We start from the raw sequence: 27890 nt of genomic DNA on the forward strand, positions 1-27890 counted from the left end.
AATCCACAAAAGAGACGACTGATTGAAACACAAATTGCAAAAAACACGTCAGCGTGTTTCTAAATAACGCGTTTCGTAAACCTACAAAACACAGGTCGGGCTTCGATAATAAACAAAATTAGCGTTGCATGAGGTTGTAAATGCCCGCATAAACTGTAATGGAACAAGCACGCCTGCCAAACAACCTGCCAATCACTCACGAGATCCAGATGACTGGAGGCCAGTGGAGTCCTCGTTCATTTAAGTGATGTTAAGAACAAACAATCAAAAGTGCTGCTTGGGAGACCGCAACACGTCCACATCAGCAAATGACATGTAACAATGGTGACATCTAATTTATAGCTCAAGGAGCGTGTACAAGCAAATAAACAGGCATCCCTGATCCGCACGTCCCTCTCAATTTGCCTCTCCCACGGTCCACTGGCTTTCAGACGGAGAGGCGAAAAGGAAAATAGAAAAGTTGCACAACTTTGAGCTGATGTCTTATTTACAGGTCCGAGACCCCTGCTTTCTGCTGCTCCGTCTGAAAGCTTGTGCAGGCATCCATAAAACACAAAACCTCCCTCAACACAGGCACCACTGGTACCCTCAACAAAAACACATTCCACTTGCAGTTAAAGATGCCACAATATCTCGGGGTGGGTGGGGGGAGAAGTGAGGAAGGAGGGGTTGTTTCCTGCAGTGTCGAGGAAGAAAGGGAAACGATTGATCTCCGTGTCTTTCATTCCTGTCTGATTCTTGTCGTTCTCTCAGGCAGATGTTGTCGACGCCGTCTTCTCAGGGCACAGCACATGGCAGAAACTTTGAACCTCACTGTGCCCCATACAGGGTTTTCTTTTTTTTCCCGTTTTTTTAAGCTCCAGTCTCGTGATCTCGCTAACTGCCACATGTTATCTTCGCATCACCGTGGTGACGCCTCCAGGTAACAAGGAGATTAGAAGCAGTCAGAGGCCCATGTACCACGGCAAAGCTTTAGCAAAAGGGGGTCTTTAAATATTTAAGGTGTGAGTACGATCACACGTTACTATAAGAGGAGAGGGGAACAAAGAATACAAATCTTTCTCTTGGAAATCATTTACATTTCATTGCCGAGACTCTGCTCTGAGACCGATGTCATTTCCGAGTGTTGAATTTGACTTTTTAATAAAAAGGTGTGCACATTTTAACAGGCGCGCCAGCGAAAAATAAACAGGAAAACTCATTGCTTTTGAGCGTTTCGTCACAGCTAATGTCATTTTCACGCACTTTTCCTGCGCGAGGAGAAATAATAAGCAAACAAATAAACTGCGGAAGAAGCTCAGGCTGCTTCGGCCTCTTGTCAAAGTCAATTAGAATCCTCAGGTAATGACCCTATTTGCATTGTAAACCAGGCCCATGTGTGAGAGGGCTAATGGGGCCACTACCTGAGGAGATTAATTGAAAGTGACATCACTTGAACTCTCTTCTTTCTTTCTTTTTTTCTTTCCTTGCACAGCCCTCCGAAAGATCATCTCATCTTATTTTAATGTCACGGCGCGAGTCTAAACAGCGAGGTCGAGCCTTTTCAAACTTTGACACAAGCGAAGAGGAAGGTGAAAAGGACGTTGCGGCGCTTCTCAGTAGTCGCACGCAAACATACGCGCAAAGGAATTCATTAACAAAAGGCTTTGTGTCGCAAATTTAGCGACAAACTTTTTTGATTAACTGCCACACCGCATTTAGAAACCCATTATGCCGCAATGCACGTCATGTTCTGATGTGTTTGGTTGACGCAGTTATTGTGTCTGTGTGATTACCTTTAATGACTCGCAACACAACACTGTAAATATATCAGAATGAATCACCTCAACGCTAACAGCCGGGTAATGACGGCTATTATGGATCCTATGGATTGACAAGAGGACTGTGAGGGGAAAAGAGCACTGTTGTTTGACGTAAAAGAGGGGGAAAAAAAACACTGAATAAAGAGAAGTGTAGCACATGACTGTCACCCCTGTTGTCCTGTTTAATTAGTCATATTATTCATAATCATAATAATGCTAGAATCAGTATACAACTCTCAGGTCTGATATGAAAATGAAGGACGCAAACACCGTTAATGCTCCCATCTGTTTTTTTTTTCCTTCTTCGTCCCCCTCTCATATAAAGCAACAGCAAAAGCCGTAATTTGTTCTCATGGCCGAGGGCAGCACACTTTCATTTTCTGAGCGAAAGAGTATCCCACCCAATTGAGCAGGAAGAAGGGATGGACGGATGGACGGATGGATGAATACATGACTAGTCAGAGGAGGAGGCCGTAGCCCGAGCTCTAATTTATTTAATATTGTAAAAGAAATGACCTTGAGATCAAAGAGCTGCTGGATTTCTCCCCAGATGGCAAACAGAAACAATGGAGCAGTCCTAATTGTGACATTACAATCCAGCACACAGCCAGCTATCAGAGGGGGATTGATTAGAGGACTAGAAAGGTGGAAGACTTTGTGAAAAGGTCATTGCACACTCTACCTGGAGTTTTCAAAAAAAATAAAAAAAATCTCAGCCTTCCACCTGTATATGTGGAGAAAAAAAAGAAAGAAAAAGTCCAACTCCTGCATGATTACAGAGTTTCTGGACAATGGTATTTTCTCCAACGAATTAGTGAAATAAGATGGTAATTTCCTGGGGGCCAGGGTGTACCCAGGCAGAAAATGATAAAAGGAAATAAAGATAGAATGGAAAGGGGACTCTCCTCCTTGGCTCCTCCAGCAGAGGGGCTGACGTGGAGGTTAATTGAGGGGGTTAACAGGGGGTGGTGTTGGCTGAAGGTCAGACCGCTGTTCCAGCCAGCAGGAGGTCCCTGCTCCCCGCTGACCTTGCCCAGTGTTGTCGGCCATGTTCCCGTGTTAACACTGATGCTGTTCCTGGGTTAGCGCTCGCTCCTGGAAGGGACCAAAGCTTTTCAGGAGAAGAACCCCCCATACCAACTGTCAGGAAACCGAGGTGGAATGGTTCGGGGTCCGGTCAGCCTGGAGTCAGTGATTCAACGATGAATCCTGCATCATATCAAACTGGGCTTGGAGATAATGTGAGGTCAAAAGTGGAACCAGAAGTGGACTTTTTACTTCAAACACGACGTTCATGCTGAGCACACGAGAAAATCCACCAAGAAAGGGCTCAAATGGAGCGTTAACGAATGGCCTCGTCATTGAATCTCATCCAAATGTTGGGTGGGGGATTTGAAAATAAAGAAGTTAAGAATGAAAGAGTGGCGTCAACAAACCAATGACTTCTGGACAAAACTACTAAACACTAGCATCTGAAGCCAAACGTCTAGTTATATGATCGACCGAGGAACGTTATATTAGTTTGTATTTTGGTCCAATAATTGATTAAAATGGTGCGTTTTCTTGTGGTTTCATTATAAATCCAACTGTTCAAGATTCTCTTGATTAACTGATTAATCATTTGGTCTGCGAACCATCAGAAGACATCTGTTAGTTAATGTGCTTAAAGTGACAAACATAAACAGCGTACTTTCAAATTTTGGAAGCTTAAACCAGATATTTTCCATTCTTGTTGAAATTATTAGAAAGACTCTTTAATTATCAAAATGTTGCAGATTAATTTCCTGTCAATCTTCCAGTGTTGATTAATTAACAATTTGTTGGTGCTGCATTTGATGTATTTGTGACACAAATATGATTACTGTTAATCTTCCAGAGTTGCTAAATACAAAAATTAGATTAGAACATGCATGTCAAAACGTTACTGCACATCTGGTACGAAGAAGAAGGACCTGCTAGTCGCATATTGCACAACTGGAACATGATGAAGACATGACAAACCCAAGAAGAAGAAAAAAAAAAGGCATAAAACCAGCATCATTTTTGGTAATGTTTTATTTTTTAAAAACTTTTCTCTGAGATTTAAGATAATGTACAAAACTAATAAAATGAGCTATGAACTCCACGTCAAGCAGTGATGCATCCAGATGAAAATGAGAGCGATCAAGTCTAAGGCATAAACAAAGCATAACAGTATAAGAAGACAACTACTATATACTTTACTTTTTTTTTCGATTTTTAGATAAATTCTTCACATTATCTATATAGTGTTTTCTTGACACTCTTTAGCCCGTAACAAACTTGTGGTTTGAGTTAATCATAAACACGAAAATGAGGTTTATTTCCTGCACATTATCTGCTGAAGAGGTGCCTATCCAACCTCCTTATACACATAACAGCGCGCCATTAAGACGAACTGTACATGACAGCACATTATCTTTGAAGGCGTTGGGAAGGGACAATTTATTTTTTTTTGTTACCATTTAGTAAGCAGTGCTAATGAGGGCCAGCATTAAGTATCATCACTTAAACAACATCAAAGCGGATCTCCGAGACAAGAAAATGACTCCGCTGGTGATTCACCACAAACTCATCTTGAGATACACAGAATTAAAGAACAGAAAAAAAAAAAGGAGAAGAAAACTGCCTTTACCCTGCATTAGTTTACCATTTCAACATGACAGTTCATGATTCCCTTTTTTGTATTGTGAGTCACTGGGCTTGATACCCGAAAGCCGCTTATATGGCGACGAGGGTCACCGTTTTCTAATTCCTTATCACGGCCCTTGTGAACAGAGTGCAGTTCAACAAGTCATGCTTCCACAGTATGTATGTAAAATAGCATCCCAGAGAAGACTTGTACCATATGGAGCTGACAAAAGCCAGATCATTGACGGCTAACATTAGAGGACTCCCACAGAAATGAAGACATAAGCTGTACACATTGGATATCTGAATGCAGAATGCTATACGTTGAACTGGTCAGGACCTTTTGCAATAAAAAAATGTGCATGTGTGTACTTTATTTCCAGTAAACCCAAGGTGGCAAATCAGGAGGAAGTGAGATGAGAAATTTCATAAACATTCCAGCAAATCCGAAAATTTTGCAAAACAATTAAGAGCTTATCGGCAAAGTTGTGCATTTCTTCTCTGTAATAACAGGTCGCTCCAATTCAAAAACATTCCTCGAGCTAGAGACGTAACGCCCTACGCTTTAGTGTCAGGAAGTAGCAGATAATCTGATGATTCACCGTTGATATTTCACCAGTTCTACAGTAGATATGTCTAAATGGAAATCCGTGTTGCAAAACTACAGTATGCGATTAGGAATGGATGAATCATCACATAAACCTTTTACAGTGTTGTACAGTACTAAGTCTGCAACCTCAGTTCTTTTGAGCATCAAAAACAACCCACAAGACTTGAAAATGAAAACAGAGTAAATGTTCATTTTGTGGAGTGTGGGCGACACGTCGGTCACCAAAAGAGAGGCAAGAAACGATACAATTCGACAGCTTTCCTGATGTATCACTAAAAACTTTAAAGGCAGTCTGTGATAATACTTTTCCGATAGAATACTTACAATACACTGAAGACTTAACTGACATGTTCATATATCTGGAATTACTTCTAGCTCCTGCTGAGCTGGTTTTGATGGAGAAGCCCAGTGTCAAAATACATCTTACAAAGCATGCTATACACACACACCACAATATTTCACACACACACTGAAAAGACACAAATAAAAGGACAAAAAGACAAAAATCACTCACTCATACACTCACACTTCCCCGTCTGTTGCCGAATTCAAAGCGACAGCAGCAGCGGATTCCTTCGATATTTTCGTCCAGGGTCCACTTATTCCCAGCAGAGACACCCTGGTCCGCACAAACTGAGGCCTCCCTATGTGGGGAAGCAGATGCCGCAGCACTCCATACAGATTTCCAGGCAATCGGAGGACTCGCAGCAGGCATCCATGATGCCACAATCCATGTCACAGGGACAGTTGCAGTCGTCGCCCAGGTCGTCTGTGCAGCAGCAGCAACAGCAAGCCTCTGATGTGCATGCGCCGCACGAGGCCTGGGCCACTACCATGTTGCAAAGCGTCAGGAACTCACAGAAAAGGCAGGCCAAGATGCAGTGAACGCAGCAGTCTGGGTCCGTGTCAAACCAGTCAGGGTGACAAGTCGTGAGGTGACAGAAATATGTGAATAAAATAAAAACACAAGAATGAAGCACACACGTCAATAAAATAAAAAAAAAAAAATTTTTCAAAGTGTAAATTCAGTGAATTCAATTTCCCCCAAATTAGTAAAGAAGCAGTGAGTCGATGAGTGACGCATGCTGACAGGTGGAACAGAGTAAGTATGCAGCAAAAGGGTGACCTCTAACTAAGCAGGGGGGCCAAAGAAAATAAGAAAAATTCAGAGAAATGAATTCCTCTCCTGCAGTTTTGATTAACAGGCTGTTAAATAATTGTGGCATTATCATGCAAACTGCTGGGTTGATCAAACAAAGATGATTAGCAAAGTCCAAGAGCCTCTCCCTGGCAAATAGGTGAATTAATGCTGACAATGCTCACACCGCTGATTAACATTTAACCTCCCCATAGACACTCCTTATGTGCCTGGTGGCAAGTTTCAGCTTGTTGTTTTGCAGCAATTGAAGGTTTCCCTTCAAGTTACTAATGTTCCCATTAACCATCATAAAAATGACCCTGAAAGGCAGAATTAGTTACACATTTCATTAAAATACTACAATGCTGGTTTGAATGAGCAATGAAATATGATAAATAAAAAGTTTTGCTAAGAAACTTTCACTGGGAAGCTGTTGGCAATGGCATGCAAGTTTTAGACACCAAATATTTAACTTCAGTGAGAAAATATCAATGCATCAAATTCAAGGTTAATTTTGTTTTTCACATGTATATCACTCTAATTTTATCATATTATTACCTGATCTCCTTTATGCTAAGCTTACAGTGCAATACCTTATCTGTGATTAATCTTTCCCAGACAAACTTTGGAGCTCTTGGACACAGACCCCAGACCAAATTTTCTCTTTTACGGATGCTCATTAGGTTAGAACGACCACAGACCAACTCCATATAAGGCATACTAATCCACTAACAAACAAAATGTAAACTAACAGCAAGTTTATCAAACCGTCTAAATAACTAACGGCCTAATTGATCAAAAATTCTGTCCTCGTGAGATGATAATTTATCGACTCCTTCATAGTAAAGCCCGCTATGTAACAAATGACCCAACAGCCAATTTGTGTGTGACAGCTCACCTGTCAGAAAAGGTACTTGGTGTGAGATCCTGATTGATCCCGTCTCTATTTCAGGGATATTCTATAATTAGAAGCAATTAATGAAATTATAAACGTGCAAGCGCTGTTGCTTTAGAGACGCTCATGGTGCTGTTAGAAGCTGCAGGTATTTAAACTCCTGACTCGTTAATCTGAACTATTCTCCGGTCAGTCCCAGTCAAGTTTTTCTTTTTTTAAATTGGCATTTCAGTTTGAAATAGCTGTGAAATTGTAAAGCAAAGTGAACAAAACATATGTTCTGTGACTTTGGCTCTCTATGGTATCTATGTACGAATATCTGAGAAAGCCTTCCCAAAATCGCTCAACGCAACAGCACGCAGAGCTGACATGAAATGTTGCTAGTTCCTACATATAAGAGACTACACTCTAAATTTTAAAGATCGATGACCAGGGTGCACGTTCAGACATGAAACTGACATTTTCAAACACTATCAGATTAACAGAAAAGAGCTCACGTCTGAAAGGGGCCGATAAGATCACAGCAGGATACAAACAACATCATGGCTTTGATTTGATTTACTCTCTAATGTGTGCTTTCATGGATTGTATATCGCAACGTCACATCACTGACAGAGAGCGAGAGAGAAAAAACAACATTCCTGTAATTAGTGTGTCTTGTCTGCACTTGGCTTTGTGGTGTGAAAACCACAATGTCAACAAAACATGAGATACAGGAGAGATTGTGTTTTGCAGTTTGGCATAAAGTCAACCTAAACTTGTCGTGTTATTAGAGTCGAAGTCACTTTTTCCAAATAATGAGAGGCTTATTTTGAAAAAAAGGAATTCTTAAACATGTCCTAAACAGAAGGCGAAGAAATAAACACAGATGAATAATTGTTTATAGCCCGTAGATACACAAATAAGAGATGAATGAATACAGTTTTTGTTGCCCATAATCAAGCTTCTCCATCCTCGAACTTCTGTTACTGTATCCGAGCCACTAAATCACACTTAATATCTTTGGGTAAGTGCGTCTGGCATGCACTCCTTGCAGCTGTCTCATGTTTGATCCAAGGCCAGAGCAGCGCCACTGCTTTGGAGTGTTAAAAAGACATGATGTGGATGGATGCAGAAAAATAGCATTACAAACAGGGCACATTTGCATAACTTTCATCAGCCCATCTTGAGCTGTCAGAAGGGGCTGTTACTGATTGGGTTAGAGGGAAAGCGAAAGGAGGCGAGTGTGGAGGACGGAATGGGAAGGCAAGCTGAGGGCCGCTGAATGCTCATGTTTGATTAATCAAAGTAGGGGAGGTTTTTTTTTTTTTTTCTAATTTTGCAGTGCTAAGGGCTGCGGAGCTGACCAGAAGCACTAGCTGACTGCGATACAAACAAGATGGAGAAGGGAACATGAAACGAGCAACCGCGTGCGTACGTGTGTGCGTGTCGGTGAGGGTGCCTGAAGTTTGAATGCATCTTATTATCCTTATCTGAGGCCATAACACTGGCAGTGATGGAAGATGCAAGAGAATAAATCGGAACATCTGGGGTGGACATGCAGTAAACTGCTGGTGGGCAAGATTGGAGATTTTTTTTTTTTTTCATGCTGGCATAACAAAAACTCATACCACATTCAATGCTGGCATCCGCTGTAGTACACTGCCATCTGAGCGCTACGAAATGCCAGCGAGAGCAATAAACACCGCCTGGCCACAGCTTCATGCACAAAACCCTCAAAGTTCAGCCTAACAAACTCTGAAGGACCCAGAGGGTATAGCCATGCCAGCATTCGGAATGTAACAGCAGACTGTGAACGCGATACAAACACAGTACACAGGCATTAAGCAGTGGCCAGCCATCTCAGCTATTCACTTGGATGTATAATTCAACACCAGCGATTAGTCTGGATCTTACAGAAGCCAGCACGGAGGGAGGGGAGGAAGGAGGGGAGGGGTCGTATACTGTACACAAGAGAGATGGACGCGAGGCACATCTCCATGAAAACAGAGAGAGACAGACGGAAAGGCAGACAGAGACAGAGTGAAACCAACCAACGGACAGACGGAGCAGCGTACACTGACAATGCTCCTGTTTAATGTCAGCGAGCGGAGATGAAGCTCAGAGTTTGCGGGGCCAAAAAAACAGCGTCCAGCGCCTCTGAGGAAATAGTTTGAGACATCTGGAAAGCTAACATCAAAAAAAGGGGAGCGGCATGACACAAAACAAGCTGGATGGGCCTCAGAGCAGCAAGCTGTGCAAAACATTCAAACTCACAAAGAGGGAGAGAGAGGGCAAGATAGCTAGACGGTCAAAGATAAAGAGAGAGAGACTGATCAGACAAAGCCTTGGTGGCCATGGGAATGCTCAAAAGGCACACATGGTTAAAGGGGGCAGAGGATGTGGGCTGGATAGCGAAGGTCCACCACATGCACTTAAAAGCAGGTCTGTTTATAATGTATGACTGACGGAAAAGACTAGAGCTTCCACAACACACACACACTCACACACACACACACAAACACATCTAGGTTGACAGCTTAGGCAAGAGCTTAGCGCTGTGCTCACGGTCTTGGCCCGAAATCTCTAAATGAGGCTAAAGCAGCTTGGAGACCTTAACTGATTACACACAATTAACAAAAAACACAAACTGGATGACAAGACTTGAGACAACCCACTCTGCTGAACAAAAGCAGTGTGGTAAATGACTCCTCAGAAGCTGCCGTGTTATCACAGATTGGCTACGGTGCCAACGGCGTGTGCCAAGAAACACAGAGAGCAACAGAATCCCCAGAGCTAGCTCCTGCTAGCTTACGCCTTTTATTTCCTGTGTTCAGGGGGCTGTTTAGGAGGCTAATTTCACAGGCAAACAGATTATGTTAATCCGTGTAAACATTCAAACACAACAGCTTGGCTGTTTTCCGGGGGGAAATAAATAGTTGAGAGCGAACATATTGATTCTGAGAGCTCTCGCGTCTGCAAATAAGCAACACAAAAGCCATAATGAGACTTGTTGAGCGGCTGCTGTGTTTTTTTTTTGGTTTTTTTTCTTTACGCTCTCGCTCTTCCTTTCTTTACCAATTAAGATGTTGAAAACATGATGTGTCTGGAATATCTCTGGTGGATGCATCCCACCTTTACCTGTAAGGTATTGTGGATGTGTGTGTGTCTGCTTGCTTTGTTTGTGCGCAGCTCGATTTGATGCATATTTCAAGTGAAGCATCATCAAATAAAGATCTGACTGCCCACTTTTCTCCCTTTTTTTTTCAACTTGTATCTCAACCTGACCATTATGAATCTGTAAAAACACATAAAATCACATCTTATTTTCCATCCTCACCTTGGAGAAAAGGCCCACATAAAAAGACAAATAGCAAAGACCTTGGATTGGATGAAAATGTAGGAATGGCCCATCTACTTTAAAGAAATATGACTAAATCCTAATGCTGCATGCGCTACTGACAGATAGAGAACACGCGTGAGTCCACAAATACATGCACAGCCTTAGAGTACAGTAGAGGCCTTGTTAATGAGGGCCAAGGTGGTGCTGACGGGATGTAGCGAGAGCCAAAAAGGGCCCAGATAGGTGTGAGGGGCCCGAAGAAGGCTGGTCACGACTTTTAATAGGCACCCCGTGCTCTCAGGCCTCGTTAGACGGTCACACCTATCTCCCCAACGGAAAAGGACTGGCCAGCCACCTTCATTACCAGATTCACCTCAGCCTTGCACCTGACAAAGTGACGGCTTCCCCGCATGGCCAGCGGACTCTCTGACTTGTTGTTAAAGAAAATAAAAGCCACAGGGGCGAGATAAGATGTCAATTGCATGACGGGAGTGATAAATATGAGATGCACTGCCATCATTAAAAGGTGAGAGAAGGTAAGAATTTATTATCAATATCTTATAAGGTATCTTTTCATGTGCGCCTCCTAAGAACACCCTCATTTTGTTTGATGGTGTTCTCATTTCACTGTGTGACTGCAGATAAGGGATTTCTTGATCAAGTGTTTTTTCCTTCTCAGCCTGATCAGGTCAGACTATACAATTCACATTTTACAATGCATGCAATTCATTTTATAAGACTAAGGATTGCTTCTGGGTTTTATCAGCTCATAATTTTTGAAATTGTTAAAATGGTTGGCACGTTCCTTTAATTTTAGAAAAATAATTAACCAAAATAGCATGCATAAGATAAATTATACGACAAGATATAATGACAAGACAACACAAATTATTTTATGAAATGCCTTGGCTGACCATGATTACAGCGTGCAGCTCCCAAAGATAAAATGAATTTATGAGCAACAGAAGGTGAGATGCAGCGACAGCGGCATGCCAGCAATAAAGTGTTAGAAAAGTTAGTATGAGCATCAGTGTGTCAGTATATATGGGATTATGCTCCCCTTTATTTGCTGTCATTATTACCTCTTGTGTTGATACTCACCCTCTGGTAAAGGAGCCTTCTGTGACCCCGTGGAACTGCCTTTGCTTCGCCGGCTGCTGTCACTGTTGACTGACAAGCTGGACCTCAATTTTCTCTGCATCCTCTGTGACACAGGCGTGGACGGCTGCTTCCTGGGCTGCTCTGTCATTGGCTTGGCCGCCGCTGTTCTTGTGCCAGGGCCTGACCCACCCGTGGCGCTCATGCTGATGTTGGCACCGCAGGTGCATGTCCGCGTGGCGTCGGATCCACCAGTGCCAGGATGGATTCCGTTGCCGTTACTCAGCGTGGGTGTGCCAGCGCTGCCATGGCGAAACCCATTATGGTCTTTGGCAATGTCTCCCTCAGCAGGCTCAGAGAGCACGAGCTTTGAATCAGACTCAGACTGAGGTTGAGCTGGTGGTGAAAAAGAAGAAAAAAAACAGAAAGGAAAATATTTTTACTCCTGTTTACTAAAAAGTTGGAAACCAAAGACTTAGTACAATTATTTAAATTGATATTGAAGCAGTGTTAAGAGATGAAATGTCCCTGAAATATTCCTTCTTGCATCGTCTTGCATTTATTCAGCTAAAACATTTTCAAACTAATATTAAACAATCAAAACTGAATATTTAAACACAACAAAAAAACTGCTTGATTATGCAAAGACAATTTCTATGTGAATGCAGAGGAATAAGCACAACCCAACACTAAAGCATAAGAAAAGGGAAGTAATGGTTTGCTTTAATAACTTGCTCATTATTTATAGTGTCTATTTTTACAGAAGTGGATTACTTTCACTTAACTTTATTTTAGCTGAAAGACAACTTTGTCTGCAATCTCTGCACCTTGCACTTCATGCGTTTCATTCACATTTAAAGTCACTGCAGCCTGTGATGTTCAGTTCTAACAAACCGAACACAGAAGTGGAGACACACCATTCTGAGCTTTATCACTCTCAGCAAATCTTGCCACTATTTCCTAACGTGATAATATCGATCACATGGCAAACATTTCAACCTGGAACGACAGAGAGAAGCAGGGAGACGGAGGAACTTTATATGTGACAGGATCACAAAAGCCACCGCTGTAGGCAGACAAGACATTTGCGGGAGCAGTACCTCGGTGAGTTAAGTCGGTGAGAGAAAGAGAGATTAATACAGTAAAAAGAGACTGTGATAGTGTACATATACAAAATGGCTGCTGTCTGCAACGGTAATGATCTTCTCTCCTCTGAAGGCTCAGAGATGGCCTCGACTAGTCTTCCTAAGTGCATGTGTGACAGCCACAGAAAGTCAGGAGACAGCGACCTGTCTGATAAGAAAGAAGGGGAAGGATGTGAGTGAGCAAAGGAGGTGGCATTTTCCTGTGAGGAACACCTGCACATTCAGCTCTACTGGGACTTACTCCTACATTACCTCCCCTCCACATCAGAGCCACTATGCATGTGCACACGCTGCCAGATTTTGTGAATTATTCATCTCTTTTAAGTTTGTCTGTGTGAACTAGTCTTTTTTTTTCTTCCTATTTAACACTTTCTTTATATACATTGAATATATAGTGTCTTCCCCACCAAACGTGAACTGTGCCTCATTTAACAGCTGTCTGGTGCACTCTCCGCAAGGCTTGTTTAAGTGTTACACCGCAGCTGTCCAGAAATCAACAAATTTTCCAGAGTGGATGCAAACATAGAACTTAATATGATGCTGGTAATTTCTTTCCATCTCTATTTTCTTTCTGTCAGCTCACCAACAAGTGCAATTACGGTTAACAAGAGAGCGAGAGAGTGTGGGAATCGGGCCTTGCACTTTTTAACAACACATCACCCTGGGAGAGGCCGGATGTGAATGTGGATGTAAAACAAAGCAATTAAATACACACAGTGGGTTTTGCCTTCTCCTCGTTCGGGCTTCTGCATGCTGCTTCGATAAACAAATATAGACTTTAGGGATCAGGATTCCATGCAATTTGAATTAGACAACTGGGTAGCACACGATAGAATTCATTATGCAGTGATTTAAGACCAGGTTGATGGATTTTCTTCTCCAAAAGACAAAAGCCTTGCAGCCCACCCATGACACTGTGTGGAGAGACTAAAGCTTTCTAACAAGGAGACTCGGAGTTGTTGCTGTTCTTCAGTTTTACCCCTGGCAGCTGTACGCTTTTCCACGCCTTTTTAATATATGTACCTTGCTCACTGTCCTCACCGGGGCGGCAGAGGAGGAGGATTTCGCCCTACCAGGAAGACATTTAAGGAAAGTTTTCGTCAAACAAAAGTGATAATCTGTAAAAAAAACCCTGATGTTATGTTGATCTGAATGTGTCACTGTCGTTTAAACTCACACATTCACACAGTAGTGCAGCTTTTGTTATTCTGAGTCAGTTAGGGAAATCACCCATTTATTAAGCTGATTATTTTTAATCAATATAAATCCAGCTAACAGCGATTTAGACTTACTCTGCTAAACATTTCCACTTTGTGAAGAAGATTGAATTACTTCTGCAAAATTTTACATTTTCCAGACATGCAATCAGAAACCCACTTCTTCCACTACACGCAGCTATTTATTTTAAACACATAAAAGCACCGACACTGATGAGGCAAAATTCCCATCAATAAGTAAAGATTAACTTGTCCAAACTCATTTTGTAAAAGACTCACACGCACAAACAGCGCAACTTGCATACAGCGCTGCACCTTCTAAATAATTCACCCGTTCATCCGAGTGCTACGAAGTCAGTACAAGTTAGAAAACTCCTGTACAAAGGATGACAGTTCTTCAACAAATCAATCGCTCATACAGTAGTACCTTGCATAATTACAGTCATTTTCCCCCATTTAGGTTAAGCGAACTAGCCACATGGACTCTCACACATAAACACACGCTCATACACAAAAAGGCCAAAGTAGACTGGGAGGCATAATTACCTTTCCTTTTGAGGAAGTCAAGCTTTCAATTTGCCAAAGTATAAATAGTTATTAAGAAACCACCACGTAAAAACCAGAGTACATAAGCGTTGACTCGGGTTTCTGACACGCTGCAAAAGCCCTAAAAAGTGGTTCAAGTCTGAAGAGTAGTGCACTTCGGTGGCAGGTTCTTGGATAGTCTTTACACGGTCGCAGTCTTTATTTTTATCCTGATGAACATGGTGACTGAGATTAATGGACACAATGGAGTAATATTCATAATCATTGATCATAATAATGATGATACTGTCAAAAGATGGCAATGACAGACTTGTACAGTCACCACGAGACAAATGAAGAAATAATGAGAGAAAGCAGAAATACAGTAAGACCTGTCAGGATTGTGCTACGCTGGTAGGATGGGGCATGAAAACTTGCAGCGTGCACACAAAACTATATCGTATAAGTTTGGACACTATCGGCGCCATATTTGGTTGTTCAGTATGTGCTGTAAACCTGCATATAACACATTTTAAAATAAAGCCATCATTCATGAACTCTGAAATGCAGCTATTGGGCATTTTTTCATTGTTTTAGTTAATCCGACTTAATTACACTGAACTTTACTAAAACATAGACGGGGTTTTTTTTGCGTGTTACTGTGGGCTTCACACAAGATTAGACTTCAGAATTTCAAGGTAATATAACGCGGTAATGAAGTTCTTGAACATACAGTTTGATTCCACATCTGAGGATAAAACTGATTTATGCAAATATGAGCTGAGCCTGTTAATAAATCCTGACAGAGCAACACAGGCGCGCTGCTACTGCATTTTTCCTACAACACAGCAGGTAAGACAAGCAGCATCAAAATTTGATATGAACAAATCCCAGCAAGTTTAGAAAAAAAAAAAAAAAAACACGCGAGAAGTTGTGCGGTTGCCACAAGCTCGTAGAAAAGGAGAGGTGTCCTAAGATAACCGAATAAACACAACCTGACAGGTTGCATTTAAACACCATGTTTTGGAGGAACAATTGGACACACACACATACACACACTCACACACAAGACTTCAAATTGGACTTGTAACTGCCCTATTTCGAGCACATCAACAACTGTTGAGAGTGTACATTTGTAGTTGAATAAAACATGGTATTCCCCTACACACGCTGTCACACACATCACAGGGGAAACTAGGGGGTGAGTGGTTCTTGACTGTCTAAGCAGCATCCCAATTTGGTCCCAGCTACTAGTAGCTGACAGCCTCAAATATCTGGGGAGCATTTTTAAAAGGCCAGTGTTTGATGGATTCATGAAGAACACACAAATATAATTGCCATTTGTCACCGAGTCTTCAGTGGCTGCGCCACACAGGGACCAAGCAGCGGAGTGTCTGGAGAGAGCTGAAGCTGCACCAGAGCTGTGCAGGGGATCGCTCTGTATGTAAAACTGAGTATATAAACACCTCCACTTTTGTCACAGAAAATAGGTCCTACAGGAGGGACCTGGAAATTGCACCCAAAAGACTGAGGAAAGAAAAGGGGGAGTGTGTATATGTATATATAGGCCTACTGGATACGCCACACACACATGCACACACACTGGTAGACCTACCAGGAAGAAATATGCATGCATGCATGCATGTCAGCTGAAACAAAGCTGTATAAACAAGAATTCTAAAATAGTCGGGAACATGAAAATATAACACAAAGGTCAAACAGGGCAGTATGGAGATTCTCATTTGCACAAGACTACATCAAGAGTCGCAGGTAAGGCATAGAGCGGATTGAACAATCACACAAGCTCTGTGTTTCCAAAGCTCAGTCCTTTTTAATATTAATGCCCCTGAGACAGAGAGAAACAGGGAGAAGAGAGACAAAAGGTGTTTGCCCAGGCTTATTAGAATGCCCATCATAGAGAGCATACAGTTATTCGAATGTCACATCACTCCCACCAAATAAACACCACAATCCAGATCTTGTATTCATCTCCTAATAGCCATTATTACACAATGCTATGAGTTTGTGAGTTAACACTGAATGGAATATGTGAGCAGAAGAGGCACCTTTAATTTTAGTTATGAGCCCCCAAACAGAAACGGGCAAAATACACAGTGACAGTTAGCCCTGAAATGCTAATTCCACTAACACGGCCAGTGTTTTGTTTATCTTCTTGTGCCTTGTATTAGAAAAACATGTATATTTTCTGCTCGACTGGCCATGTACCTGCATGATTGAAATGCTAATTTGTAAATGTGCAATGACCTAGCCAGACTCCTCTTACCACCGCCGCCACCACCACCACCCCCTCCTCCTCCTCTCGCTGCCAAAACAGCCTGAGGTATCATCTCTCCTCCTAACAAACAGCAGTGTGTGGAACAGCCCCTGCCTTTCAATCCAAAGGGATATATTTTCTCATTAGAAATTATACATCTTCCCTGTCCATATTTATAGAAGCAAAACCAGGGGAATTATACGGCAGCGAGTGAGAGGGACACAGAGAGAGAGGAAAATAGTACAATGAATGTTATTACAAAAGGGCTCTGATTGAAATTTTCCTTGGGCGTATCAAAGCCTCGTTTACCGTTTGACCTTCTAAACTCCTGGACAAGGACTTTCTTTATTGTCTAGAAGGACGAGTTGGAAGGGAACAGACGAGTGACTCGAGGATCAACATACAAGTGTCCCATCACAACTCAGACAAAAAAAAATCATCCCCATGTGATGATTATCAATATAATCAGTCTCAGAACTAGCATTTAAGTAGAAAATTAGCTTAAGGATGTGGGTGCCATGCAAAGTCTCATCTTGAGCATTTACACAAAGTGGATGGCGACCTGACACGAGCTAACAGAAATGTCACTTGTTCCAACAGATATGGGGAGGGGAAAAAAGACGTGACTCGAGACATCACACAGCAATCCTGGTCCTGTCAGTTCATACACATGCACACAATCGGTTTGTATTTATCTAAGATAAAAATGATGATGGCTGCATAGATGATGACCGCTGAAGAAAGCTAAATTACCTGCTCTGATATTGGATCCTCATCAGGGAAAGTGACATGCTCTGTATATGTGTGTGTGTGTGTGGGTGTGTGTGTTATGGCAGCCTGCAACAGAACTCTATTAACTGTCTTCACCTGTCAAGGCTGATCATATTGCCTAGCATCTCATTTAAACTAGGAAGCATCACATTCTTGTCTGTTTTTCCCCCATCCCACTCCAGGACAGTCTGTCGATACTGTGCGGCTGGTTTTCGGTGGTCACGCGCTATTTTTGGTTTAATTATCTGTGACGGTCATTCAAATTTGGCTCCTCCAAACCTACTGAAGGGAAAGTGACACTTGAAGACAACGCTTCATGTCATTTCTGCTGCTGCCGCCTCGACCCAACAAACGGATATAAAGAAAAAAGAAGAAGATGAAGAAGCAGGGTGTCAGGGGTTTACTAATTTCAAATTTTGCTGCTGATTGAGTGGAAAAAATAACCCCCTTGGACTTGTTCTGCTTAATTACATTTTGCAGGAGCTATGGCATCCTGAAAGACGAGAGCTTGATTTGACAACACGGAGCTCTCAGCCAGCGCAAGCGGTCAGGTGTGTGTGTGCTCGGAAAAAGGAGGTGGCGATGGCTGCGTGGTGGGGTGTCATCAAAATGAACCCCAGATTAATATGTTTGACTGCTATCTGAATCATTGAAACTCCCAATGAGATGCCATTTTCTCTTTCATGAATCACGTCAAGGAAAAGTCTTTCACACTCAGCCCCCTCCAGCTCCGGCCACAGAAGTCTCGAGTCTCCACTGTTGTGTGGAATTTGGCATGGTGCTAATTTGAGCGCAACTAATGCAGCAGAACGCGAGGAGCAAAGAGTGTTCAAAAGTCTTACAACCTGACAGCTGTAAGACACTCTAAATGGCGCCTTATTCTCTACCTCTCCTCATTTCTGAGATGAATTTGTACGAGTCTGTTTCTGCATTAAGCTTTGTCAAGTGCCTTTCATTCTCCTTCGTGTGTTTCTTACCATCCAAGAGAGGAGAAAGAGTGCAGTATAAAGACAGGCGAATGCACGACTGCAGTGTCTTTAAAAAGCTGCACATCTTGCACGGATTTAGACTTTACACGGCTAGCTACCACAATTTCTAGAAAGATCAATTATGACGTGACTCAGAGCAGGCCTGAGGGAGCTGCCAGGCTTCATACTCCAAAAACGTGCTCCACCCTCTGCTCGCCGACGACTCAAAACAAAAAAAACGGAGCAACAGAGCGGGAGCGAACGGGAGAGGGAGGAGGGGGGAAAGGGGGTATTTTCAGTTTCAGTTACATCGATGACTCAAATATTCCACCGGCTTCAAAAATCTCCTCGCTGAAGTAGAAGTTCCACAGGAAGTTCACTTGTTTGAAATTCAACGGCAGGCGCGCAGATATGCACATGCGCACACTTGTACACATGTAGAGAAAAGGGCGTTCAAGAAACAGCAAGACATAGAGACACACACACACACTTAATAAATTTTGTGCGCATCTACTGAAGAGCCGCTAACATGGCCAATATTGAAAAACTCCCTTAAAGCCAAAATACAGCTGAGGTCTGTCTGTGGGTCAGAGAGGGGATAGGCAGTCTATCAAAATACCCCCACACCTAGTTCCTTTATTTGCTCAGTATCAATCTCAGCATTAACCCTCTGCTAATGGGACAGCTGTGGGTCAGCGCCTCGCATCTTCGGGATGCCAATCAAGGCCTTAAGCTGAGAGATCAGCCTTTGGGACAGAGGTGCTCGTCTGCCTCTGAGTGGCTTTTAAAACACAGAGACGCCTGTATCGATTTTAGCTCTAGCCTGAAAGAGAAGGGGGGGGTGTTGGTGGTGGTTGTGTCAGCTGTGGCTGTCTGTGTGTCTGGACGGGAGCCAGCCCCTGGTCCCTGGTCACCCTCCACTGATCAGGGGGCCTGACAGAATGACCTAGCAGAGAGGCACTGAACCTGCAAACACGAAGGGGGCAAGGAGTTGGAAGCTCGAGGGGTTCAGGGCTAGCGAGGGCAACATCAGCAGAGATCTCAGTAATAGAAAAGGGTTTTAACCTTAATGTTGGAGCCAAAACCCTGTTAGAGGCCAAGTAATCCCCCCTGCGCTGCTCTCATTTGAACTAGATTTTTTTTTTTTTCCCCCTCACCCCCCTCTCTTGTGAAGTGGCTTGTGAAAGGCACTGACACTGTCATATGTGGCACTGGTTAGGGAGGCGGTAAACATGAGCCGAGCAGTCAGACTACCTCACCTGTGCTAAACAGGCAGAAAAAATAAGGTAGAAAAGATACACATTTCATCCATGTGTAGTGCATATTACATGAAATGCATTAGAAAACTTGTTCAGTACCTCAGTTTTACATTGCAGGTGTGCTGAAGGTGGGACTGAAGGTAAACATAATATTTCATAGTTAAGAATTCAAGTATTTTACTAAAGCACAGTTTGGAGGTAATTCTACTACTCGTATACTACTGTTGACATCTCACCCACTCAGTTTAAACTGAGCTGTACTTTTACATTTACTTGATAGCATAAAGACAAAACAATGACTTAAATATGGTGAATTGTTTACCTCAATAGTATACAAAATGTGTAGAAGTTCCACCACCATCAGAAATTAGATACTAAATTGCTGCATTCATCTAAATGCAGGAGATTTGATTGATAATGTGGTTTTCTTTGAAGGACTTTTTCACTGTAGTATTGCTTTTTTCAGTAAAAGTAAAAGATCTAAATATTTCTTCCCCCAATGCAGATATCTGCGACCATTTAGACACAAAGGGCCGTTGGTGTTAAAATGACTTTCGAAGATTTTACTGAATATCCAAACTATTTTTAATTTAGGGGGAAAAAAAAAACAAAAATGACAGTCTTCCTCCACAATTACAATCCATACATGTTGCCTTGTATCTAATGCGCACTTAAAAGACCGCAGTCCATGAATTGAGGTATGCATATCTAATCATTTGGCTCAAGTATTTTGAATATCTTCAAAAAAAAAAATTAACAATGAATAGTCCCGGGCACTTTGGGTAAAATATGCTAATTAACACACTTGAAATTTCCCATATGAAATCTATCTGCACCAAGACAATGAGAAAATAATTACAACAGAGGTAGAATTACAATGGCCATTTTAATCAACCCCTACACTAGCATTTCACCCTATTTATACCGTTTTTGATTCCATGACCCACTGGTAAGTAATCACTTGAAAATTACGGTTCAGTTTATAATAGGTCTATGCTTCAGACACATTATTTCTGCAGAGACAGGGCTCTGAGGATTACAATAAAGATATGAATCTTGCATAACAACAATCACCATGCAGCTCCTATAGCTGAAAAAAAAACATTCTGGGAAAAGAAAACTGACATAAGGTTACAAAGTCTTTAAGTACTTAAAGCACTTTGGAAGGCTCATGAGGCAAAGTGTGACAGTCTGAGAATGTTGATTCAACACTTGGGCAGCAAAAATATTTCAGCGCTGGTGATGAAAATCATGATGAAGGAGCACTTGCCCTTTGTTTTATCTCAGTCTAACTCCACCGACGGCAAAGTATCAAAAACTTTATAATTTTGTATATAAATCTCGATTGTTGAATCTTTTCTGCCAAGACAGGTGAAAGTATGTGACACCATCCCATTAAACAATCCCTTTTACAGCATTTATTAGGGGTCACAAAATTCACTTCTGAAAGGTCAACTCTGCACACAGGTAATAACCTTGAAGGTGTGCCACTAAAGAGCCGAATCAGAGGTTCACACAAAGGCCAGACTAATGTCTTTCTTTAACAAAAAAAAAAGGAAGAGTGTCATGTTATTTGACCTTCTTTTCTCACTACAGAATTTCCCCGAGATAAAAAAAACAGACCTGTTCTTCAGGAGCTAGTAAGGTCATCTTTATCAACCACAGAAGCATTAAAAAAGTATTTGACAATCTGGTGAATAATGTGATGATTAAACTCCTAAAACTGGTGCTGGGTGGTAGCAATTTATTTCGAGTCAAGGCCCTGTTTGCAGGAGATATCAGCTGCTTGAAAACCCAGAACGGTCTCTTGAGGAATGTCTGTCTCCCCCACTAGATTCTCCCTCCTCCCCCAGGATGGCAGAGCCACAGAGGAACAGTTCTCTGACAAAGGCCTAACACGAAGGGCAGAACTGTACTTTTTATTTCTCCGTCTAACAAGCTACAGTGGTTGACAATCTCAGAACAATCAGACTTGTTTAAAGCATGGGAATTTATGAAACTTCTTCTGGCGTTTCGGGTCAGACTTAATGATTCATTTTTTGCAGCTGGGCAGCGATGCCCTCCTGTATTCGCTCCGTGAGGAACATTTAAATTATTATCAGAACCACTGCCGTGTCTGTGTTCCATTTTAAAGGGAACCCACTGATTAAGTAGACAACTTGTCAAAACAGCGCTATCATAACCGAAATGGGATCTGCGCTGTTATCACAACATTTACAGTGGGGCTTCCTCTTGTTGTGAAAAGTCGGCATCCACATACCGTACGCAAGCTCTTAAATCGGACAGCTGGGGGGGAAGGAAAAAACAGAGAGGGCTGGGATGTAGGCAGGCAGATGATTTCTTATTGATTTCCTGTTTCTGTGGTGAAGAGGGCTCTCAATTACCCCTGCCAGCGAGCAGACTGGTCCCCTCAGCTAAACAAAACCACAGTCAGACTGCGAGGGTCTGACATAAATAGGTTAACTTAAGCTGCCCTAAATTAATTTCCACGTTTGATTGAACTACACGCAGACAAAAGGTAAATAAAAGTTTCACGAAGATAGCACTAATTTGGGTTTCCCCCCCTTCATTTGACATGACTACCTCGTGTTCTCCCTGCTTTAAAACTTGCTTACCAGTCTGTGTGTGTGCGCAGAGGGTTTCTGTGTGTGGATGTTGGGGGGGAGCGACATCAATTACAACGCAAAACTGTTGTCACAAGGGCTTATCTGCAGAGATGAAAGAAAAGCATGCCTCCCTCCAGAAGTGCAATACTCCACACACCTGCCAAGCTAGAAAGACCTCTTGACAGAAAATCTTTTTTTTTTTTTTTTTCCCTCTTTCCTTTTTTATCTCTTTTCCATGCAACTTCAGTAAACAAGCCACTGGCAAGTCATTAAGCTTAATACCAAAAAAGGCAGGAAAAGGCGCCCTGGAAAAGTTAACAACCTAGAAACAAAAGAACTGTTGTCAAGAACTGTGTCGAATGAAAACACAATCCTTACGACTGCTCGGCACTTACATGGATGGAAGCAATCAGCTGCTATTAGCCCATGTTGACACATCTCACTCTACTTAAGAACAATGAAACACACGTACACAAAGCTTTTAGCAGGTTTCATTTTTTGCGACCTGCAATCCATAGCTCACGATCGAGTCTCCAATTACTTAACAAAAAGTGCATCTAGGTTTAATTAGACCTGCTAATAACTCAATCAGTTCAATGCCAAATAATTGTTTTGTAAAACCTCACTGTGCACTCCATTTGCATAAAACACTGTGATTAGTTCAGAGCTGCAGTGCAGGATCACAAAGTTCCCCAAGTTAAAAAAAAAATAAAATGATTATAAGGACTCAGAAAAAAGGCAGACAATCACTCGAAAATCTAAAACATATGCTCGTGGTATGATAGATTCTTGAGAGGAACAATACACAGCTGCAAGGTTGTGACTTAAAGCTCACTGACACTGAAGTCACTATTCAACAGAAAAATGCCTCGAGCAGCTGGCACAGTCCTTCTCCCAAAAAGGTAAATGTTTGGTACGAGGTGAAAACATTGTGGCTAAGATTCAATCAGTGTGTAAAGACGTCCAATGCCAGAACCACAGACAGGATTTCCCCACTTCCAAAACACAGAACTGAGGGTTTGGAAGGAGAACTGAAAACGGAGAAGCGAGCCAAGTCCTGGTCATTATGGCAGAATGAAAGAGCACGCAAGTTTCCACTCGCTTGCCAGGAGACCTTAGTGCTATCTGATGCTAATATTTTAACTGGCCAACTGACCCTGCCTCGCGCTCGTGCAACTGTCACAACAACAACTATTCTCGATAGGTGGCGCGTGTTCATCACAAAAAGGATGAAATTATAGCCGTTTAAGTGTTAAATAAAACATTTACTGCTGTTAATCTCAACCATCTGACCGTGCAAGCAAAATACAGTATGTTAATCGCTTTCACTGTCTCCAATTAAACGCCTCATTGTTGTTTGTCATTAAAAATAACACCGAGATGCCCTGCTGTCCGCCCACAGCTTTCCCAGGTCGTTAAAAACTTACCTCTCACGGGCTCGCAATAATTAGGCTTCTCCTCCGTCACGTGACTTTGTCCTTCGGCGGCCGGTTTCCTGGGAGACGACGCTCTTCCTGATGATTCACTGTCACAAGCGTCTGGGGTCACGAGAATTCAGAGTTAAATGCGGTTTGAGAAGAAACACCTGCTGCAAGTTAAGCAAACAAAACATTGCGCGGTGACAGAAAGAGCCTCGGTTGTTTGGTTAATCCTATTGTGGGTTCAACTGCTCTAAATTAAATGTGTATCATAGTCGGAAAGCAGATGCAAAGTTTCGCCACAGTGGACAAAATATCAGAGACGAACAAGAGGTGCACAGGCCCTTCTGCCTATTTTTGCCAGAAAAAACAGAGCGCTGGCAAACTGTGCAACATGGTGGGGCGGTTCAGGTGAAGGCCTTGCCAGAGCTCTGGATCTCATTTTCTCTCCTTGTGCTCCCGGGTGTGCTCTACCTGCCAAGCTTCTTTTACCGCCATAAAGGCTGCATTCATCTAAATTGGAAAAAGTATGTGGGCAAAAACTCCCGGCATGATAGCTGCGCAAAGACACGAGAGACAGTTTAACTCATCTCCCTGAGCCCTGGCTACTTCAAGGCTTTTTTTTTTGCTCATTGCACACTGCTGCTTTGTCCAGTAAATAAACCTTCCACAATGACTTTATTCACTGGTTTGGTGCCAGATGTCTACTCATAAACCACAGTTCTCAAAAAAGCTTCTCAGCACCATATTGCAGCTCGAGCCAATTTTTTGGGAGAAAAAAAAAAAATGGTGAAGAATGACTCAGCAAATCTAACATTACCAAAGCTTTGTTGCGATGCTACGACACCCTGTTTGTAAGCAGTGACGGATGGGACGGCGGGACGAATGGGCGCAGGCCAGAAGCCTGAGACAGATATGACACATATCTCAGCTGATGTATGGTAGCTACGTTAGCAGCAGCAGCAGCACTGTGTGATGCATCGCAGTATTTAGTGATCACAGTTAGAAATAAATTGGCCTATTCTCAGTACATCCACAGTCCCCAGAGAGGGGAAATCTAGTCTTAACTGCAAGTGCCTTTGAAGGTCCGGCACAAAAAAAAAAAAAATCCATTCACAATCCAGCAGCCCCAGTGATTGCTTACTTTGTCCTACTTTACTATTTTCTGACAGTGCCATAATGATGCTTGGTATAAATAGGATGGTTAACGGTTCATTGCTTGTTTGAAGAAAAATGAAAAGAAGGGGGGGGTGTTGGGGTGGGGTGGGGTGGGGGGGTAAGCTTATTTTACATGTGATAATCTTAGGGGCAACTAGAAAGTTAATTAAAAACTATAATTGGCTGTGGTTGCTGTTAATAGTCACCAGGGCGTTTCTTCAGACTTTATTGAGGGGAGGAAAAAAAAAAAAAAAAGCACAAACATTATCAAGGCTGTGGAGCACAGATACTGATGTATACCAAAAATGAATATAATTTTTAAAAAAAGAGAGACAAGAGTGCAGTTTGTCCCGAGCATGCTGATTAGCGCTGATAAGCACCAGTAATCTGTTAATGCCTCATTTTCTATATGTGATGTCAGGGACTGTTCTTGAGTTCTTGATGGGATGTGTCACTTTGTATAGCTTTTTGGCAGGCTGGAGGAGAAAACATGGGCAAGAAACAGCTTCATGTACACATGCTTTACATAGCAGAGGTTTCTAAATGCTGGAGTGATAATTATGTGTATTTTTGGAGTTTTTCCCTCACAACATCTTGCAAAGGGACCTCTGGGAGCATGTCAAGGCCCCCCCTCAAAGAGCTCTACCTGACACTGAACACTTGGATTTCACATTAAAAGCTTTTTAATTGAAGGCCTCTTACCGTGTGAGGCTGACAGCAGGGGACTGGTCTCTGGCCGGGGGCCCCTCTCTGGCCCTGCCGGCCCATCCGGAGGACGGACGGTCTGCTTGGACATGAGACAGGCGTCTCAAACAGCAGAAGAAGCTCCTTTCCTGTTTTTTTTTTTTTTTTTCTCCTCAGCCCTCAGTGCTGGGAAAACCAACGTCTCCTCATCAGCACAGGCTTGAAGACACACAAATAAATTTGTTTATTCAACCTGAGAAAGTTGCTCATTCACACACACCGAGAAATTTGTGACGTCGAGTAAAAAAAAAAGAAAAAAAAAGTTAGTGGAAATTTCCCCTTTTTCTCTCGCTTTTTACTGAAACTTGCTCGACATGTTAATACTCCATTTTCTGTAGCAAAAAAAAAAAACATTTACAAACTTACCTCTCAAACATGTCGCTTCAAATTATTCCCATCCTCTCCTTCCTCCAGCGAGACGTTACGCGAGAAGAAAACAAACCCAAAAGAAATCAAAACAAAGTGCGTCAAAGAGCAACTTTAGCGTCCCGAAAAACTTTTCCTCCAACTTCCAGAAAGTTCGACAGGGTCCAGGTGTTGTTGACGCGCGAATAAAAAGTGTCAATAAGAATCCCGTCGAAGCTTTCGACGCTGAGTGGCGGCGAGTTTACTGAGGATAGTGGCGTCTAAAACATTTCCATCATGTCCGCATTCCTGCGCTGGAGCTCTGCGCTCTGCCTGTTGCTTCCCTCTGGGCGGCCGAGAGCAGAACAAAGCCCTCCCTGAACATGTGTCCCCAGAAATTAAGCGAGAGAAAACAGAGAAATAACACAAATTCGACTTAATTTTTTATTTTTATTCTCTCGTCTGGGAAAATAAAAAAATAAAAAATTTAATTAAAAAAAAAAGCTTTAGTTTGAAAGTTTTCTGATTAAGATAGTTGCCAAAATATGTAAAGTTTTTGGAGTTATTTATTGAAAACAGGTGTCACTAATTAACTCAAAGATTTAAAAATAATAATAATAATAATAATACTTTTTTTTTCTTTTTTTTTAAATTGTTAACATGTGACCTGAGTATAAACTTTTATAAATAGGTGTGGTGGAAATTCTGTATTTTATTGCTGTTGCCCACTTTGACCCCGAGACCTCAGAGTGCACCAGAGGCCCTGTGGTGTCTATTGAAGGCCCAGTAACTCTGTGGCATGAAACAGTTCAGACTAAACCATGAGACCCTCACATCTATTTTTTCTCACGCTCTGCTGGAAGGCATATGAGAGACATCCTCCCTATTAAAATGAGTGTGACTTTATATTTTTTTGCTGTTGTCTTCAGAAGGCATGACTTTTTTTTTGCAGTGAATAGCTCCGATGGACAGTTTTTAGCTTTCCTTAACAATTTGCGACAGTGATTGAGTTCAGCAAAGAGAGACATGGTTGAAGGAAGAGTTTATTTAAAGACATTTTGACTCTGGTTAAGCACCGGTGAAACACACTGCATTAGTAACTCACCTAAATGGAATGCAGCCATCAGTTCCACCTGTTTTTTTAAAGGAGGCCTGAAGAATTGCAACCAAAAAAATGGCATCAAAATTCCAGTTACAGACACTTGAGGTGGGTCTGAAAAGTCAAACACAGCAATAAACCTTGTGTCTTCTTCAGGATGTGGAATCATCCTTTTTTTTTGGTTGTAATTCTTCCACCATCCTCTATCTTGATTCCCTTCCATTTGCACCAGTGGTGTGAGCTACACCTGTGTTATGACACCCCAGAATGTCTGATAGGAAAACTTCTATTCTGAAACAAGGACATATCACAATTTTAAAAAGCTTGTCAACACTTGTCTTTTAAATAGTCAGTCAGTGACGTGTGAGTGGTAACTCTGAATTACAATACATTTATTAACCCTAATGTTGCCCTGAAGACCCTATGGTGTTGGGATGGTCACTTATGATCACAAGCAACTGTTGCATTACCTTTAGGCTGCAGCTTTTTGTATGTCAGAACGGGCCAGTCACTAATATACCAACTGCAGTTGGTTCAAAGTCCTCCTGAGCATATTTCCTGGCGTCGGCTATCAGTTGAGTAAAGGATTAACTATGAAACCGTGCTGCTTGAATGGACAGGCCACGGCTTATCCGTCAGATCTGTTGCACTGTTATGTCTCCAAAACACTGGAACCGCCTCACCTCCCATATTCGGTTCACCACTGGTTTTGAATCCCAATTAAACACATTTTACACACACAAATTTTACTTGCTGGCTTTTGGGGTCAAGGTGCAATTTCAGTTTCTGTCAGTATGTAAAGCACTGCTGAATACTCCTAGAATTTATCATGCAACACTTTAGCAT

General features: G+C 42.1%; 1 protein-coding gene across 1 annotated transcript; it reads right to left on the minus strand.

Moving 5' to 3' along the window:
• Nucleotides 1–3839: 3839 nt before the first annotated feature.
• mdfic (MyoD family inhibitor domain containing) lies at nucleotides 3840–26228 on the minus strand. The gene is made up of 5 exons (XM_008292926.1): nucleotides 25967–26228; nucleotides 25559–25759; nucleotides 23708–23818; nucleotides 11518–11910; nucleotides 3840–5956 (listed from the first exon to the last, which is right to left on the minus strand). Exons 2-5 carry the CDS (start codon nucleotides 25650–25652, stop codon nucleotides 5706–5708), a joined length of 849 nt encoding a protein of 282 aa, XP_008291148.1. The 5' UTR covers nucleotides 25653–25759; nucleotides 25967–26228; the 3' UTR covers nucleotides 3840–5705.
• Between the last annotated feature and the right edge of the window lie 1662 nt (nucleotides 26229–27890).

The sequence above is a fragment of the Stegastes partitus genome, unplaced genomic scaffold (genome assembly GCF_000690725.1).
Source record: "Stegastes partitus isolate 25-593 unplaced genomic scaffold, Stegastes_partitus-1.0.2 Scaffold845, whole genome shotgun sequence".
NCBI lineage: Eukaryota > Metazoa > Chordata > Actinopteri > Pomacentridae > Stegastes > Stegastes partitus.

Bases quoted from the DNA above. Each gene is read 5' to 3' on its own strand.
- mdfic (XM_008292926.1), bottom strand. From the start codon at position 25,652: ATGTCCAAGCAGACCGTCCGTCCTCCGGATGGGCCGGCAGGGCCAGAG. The intron at 23,819-25,558 runs GTAAGAGGCCTT...TCGTGACCCCAG, and splicing joins CCTGCTGTCAGCCTCACACG to ACGCTTGTGACAGTGAATCA. The intron at 11,911-23,707 runs GTAAGTTTTTAA...TTTCACCACCAG, and splicing joins TTATTGCGAGCCCGTGAGAG to CTCAACCTCAGTCTGAGTCT.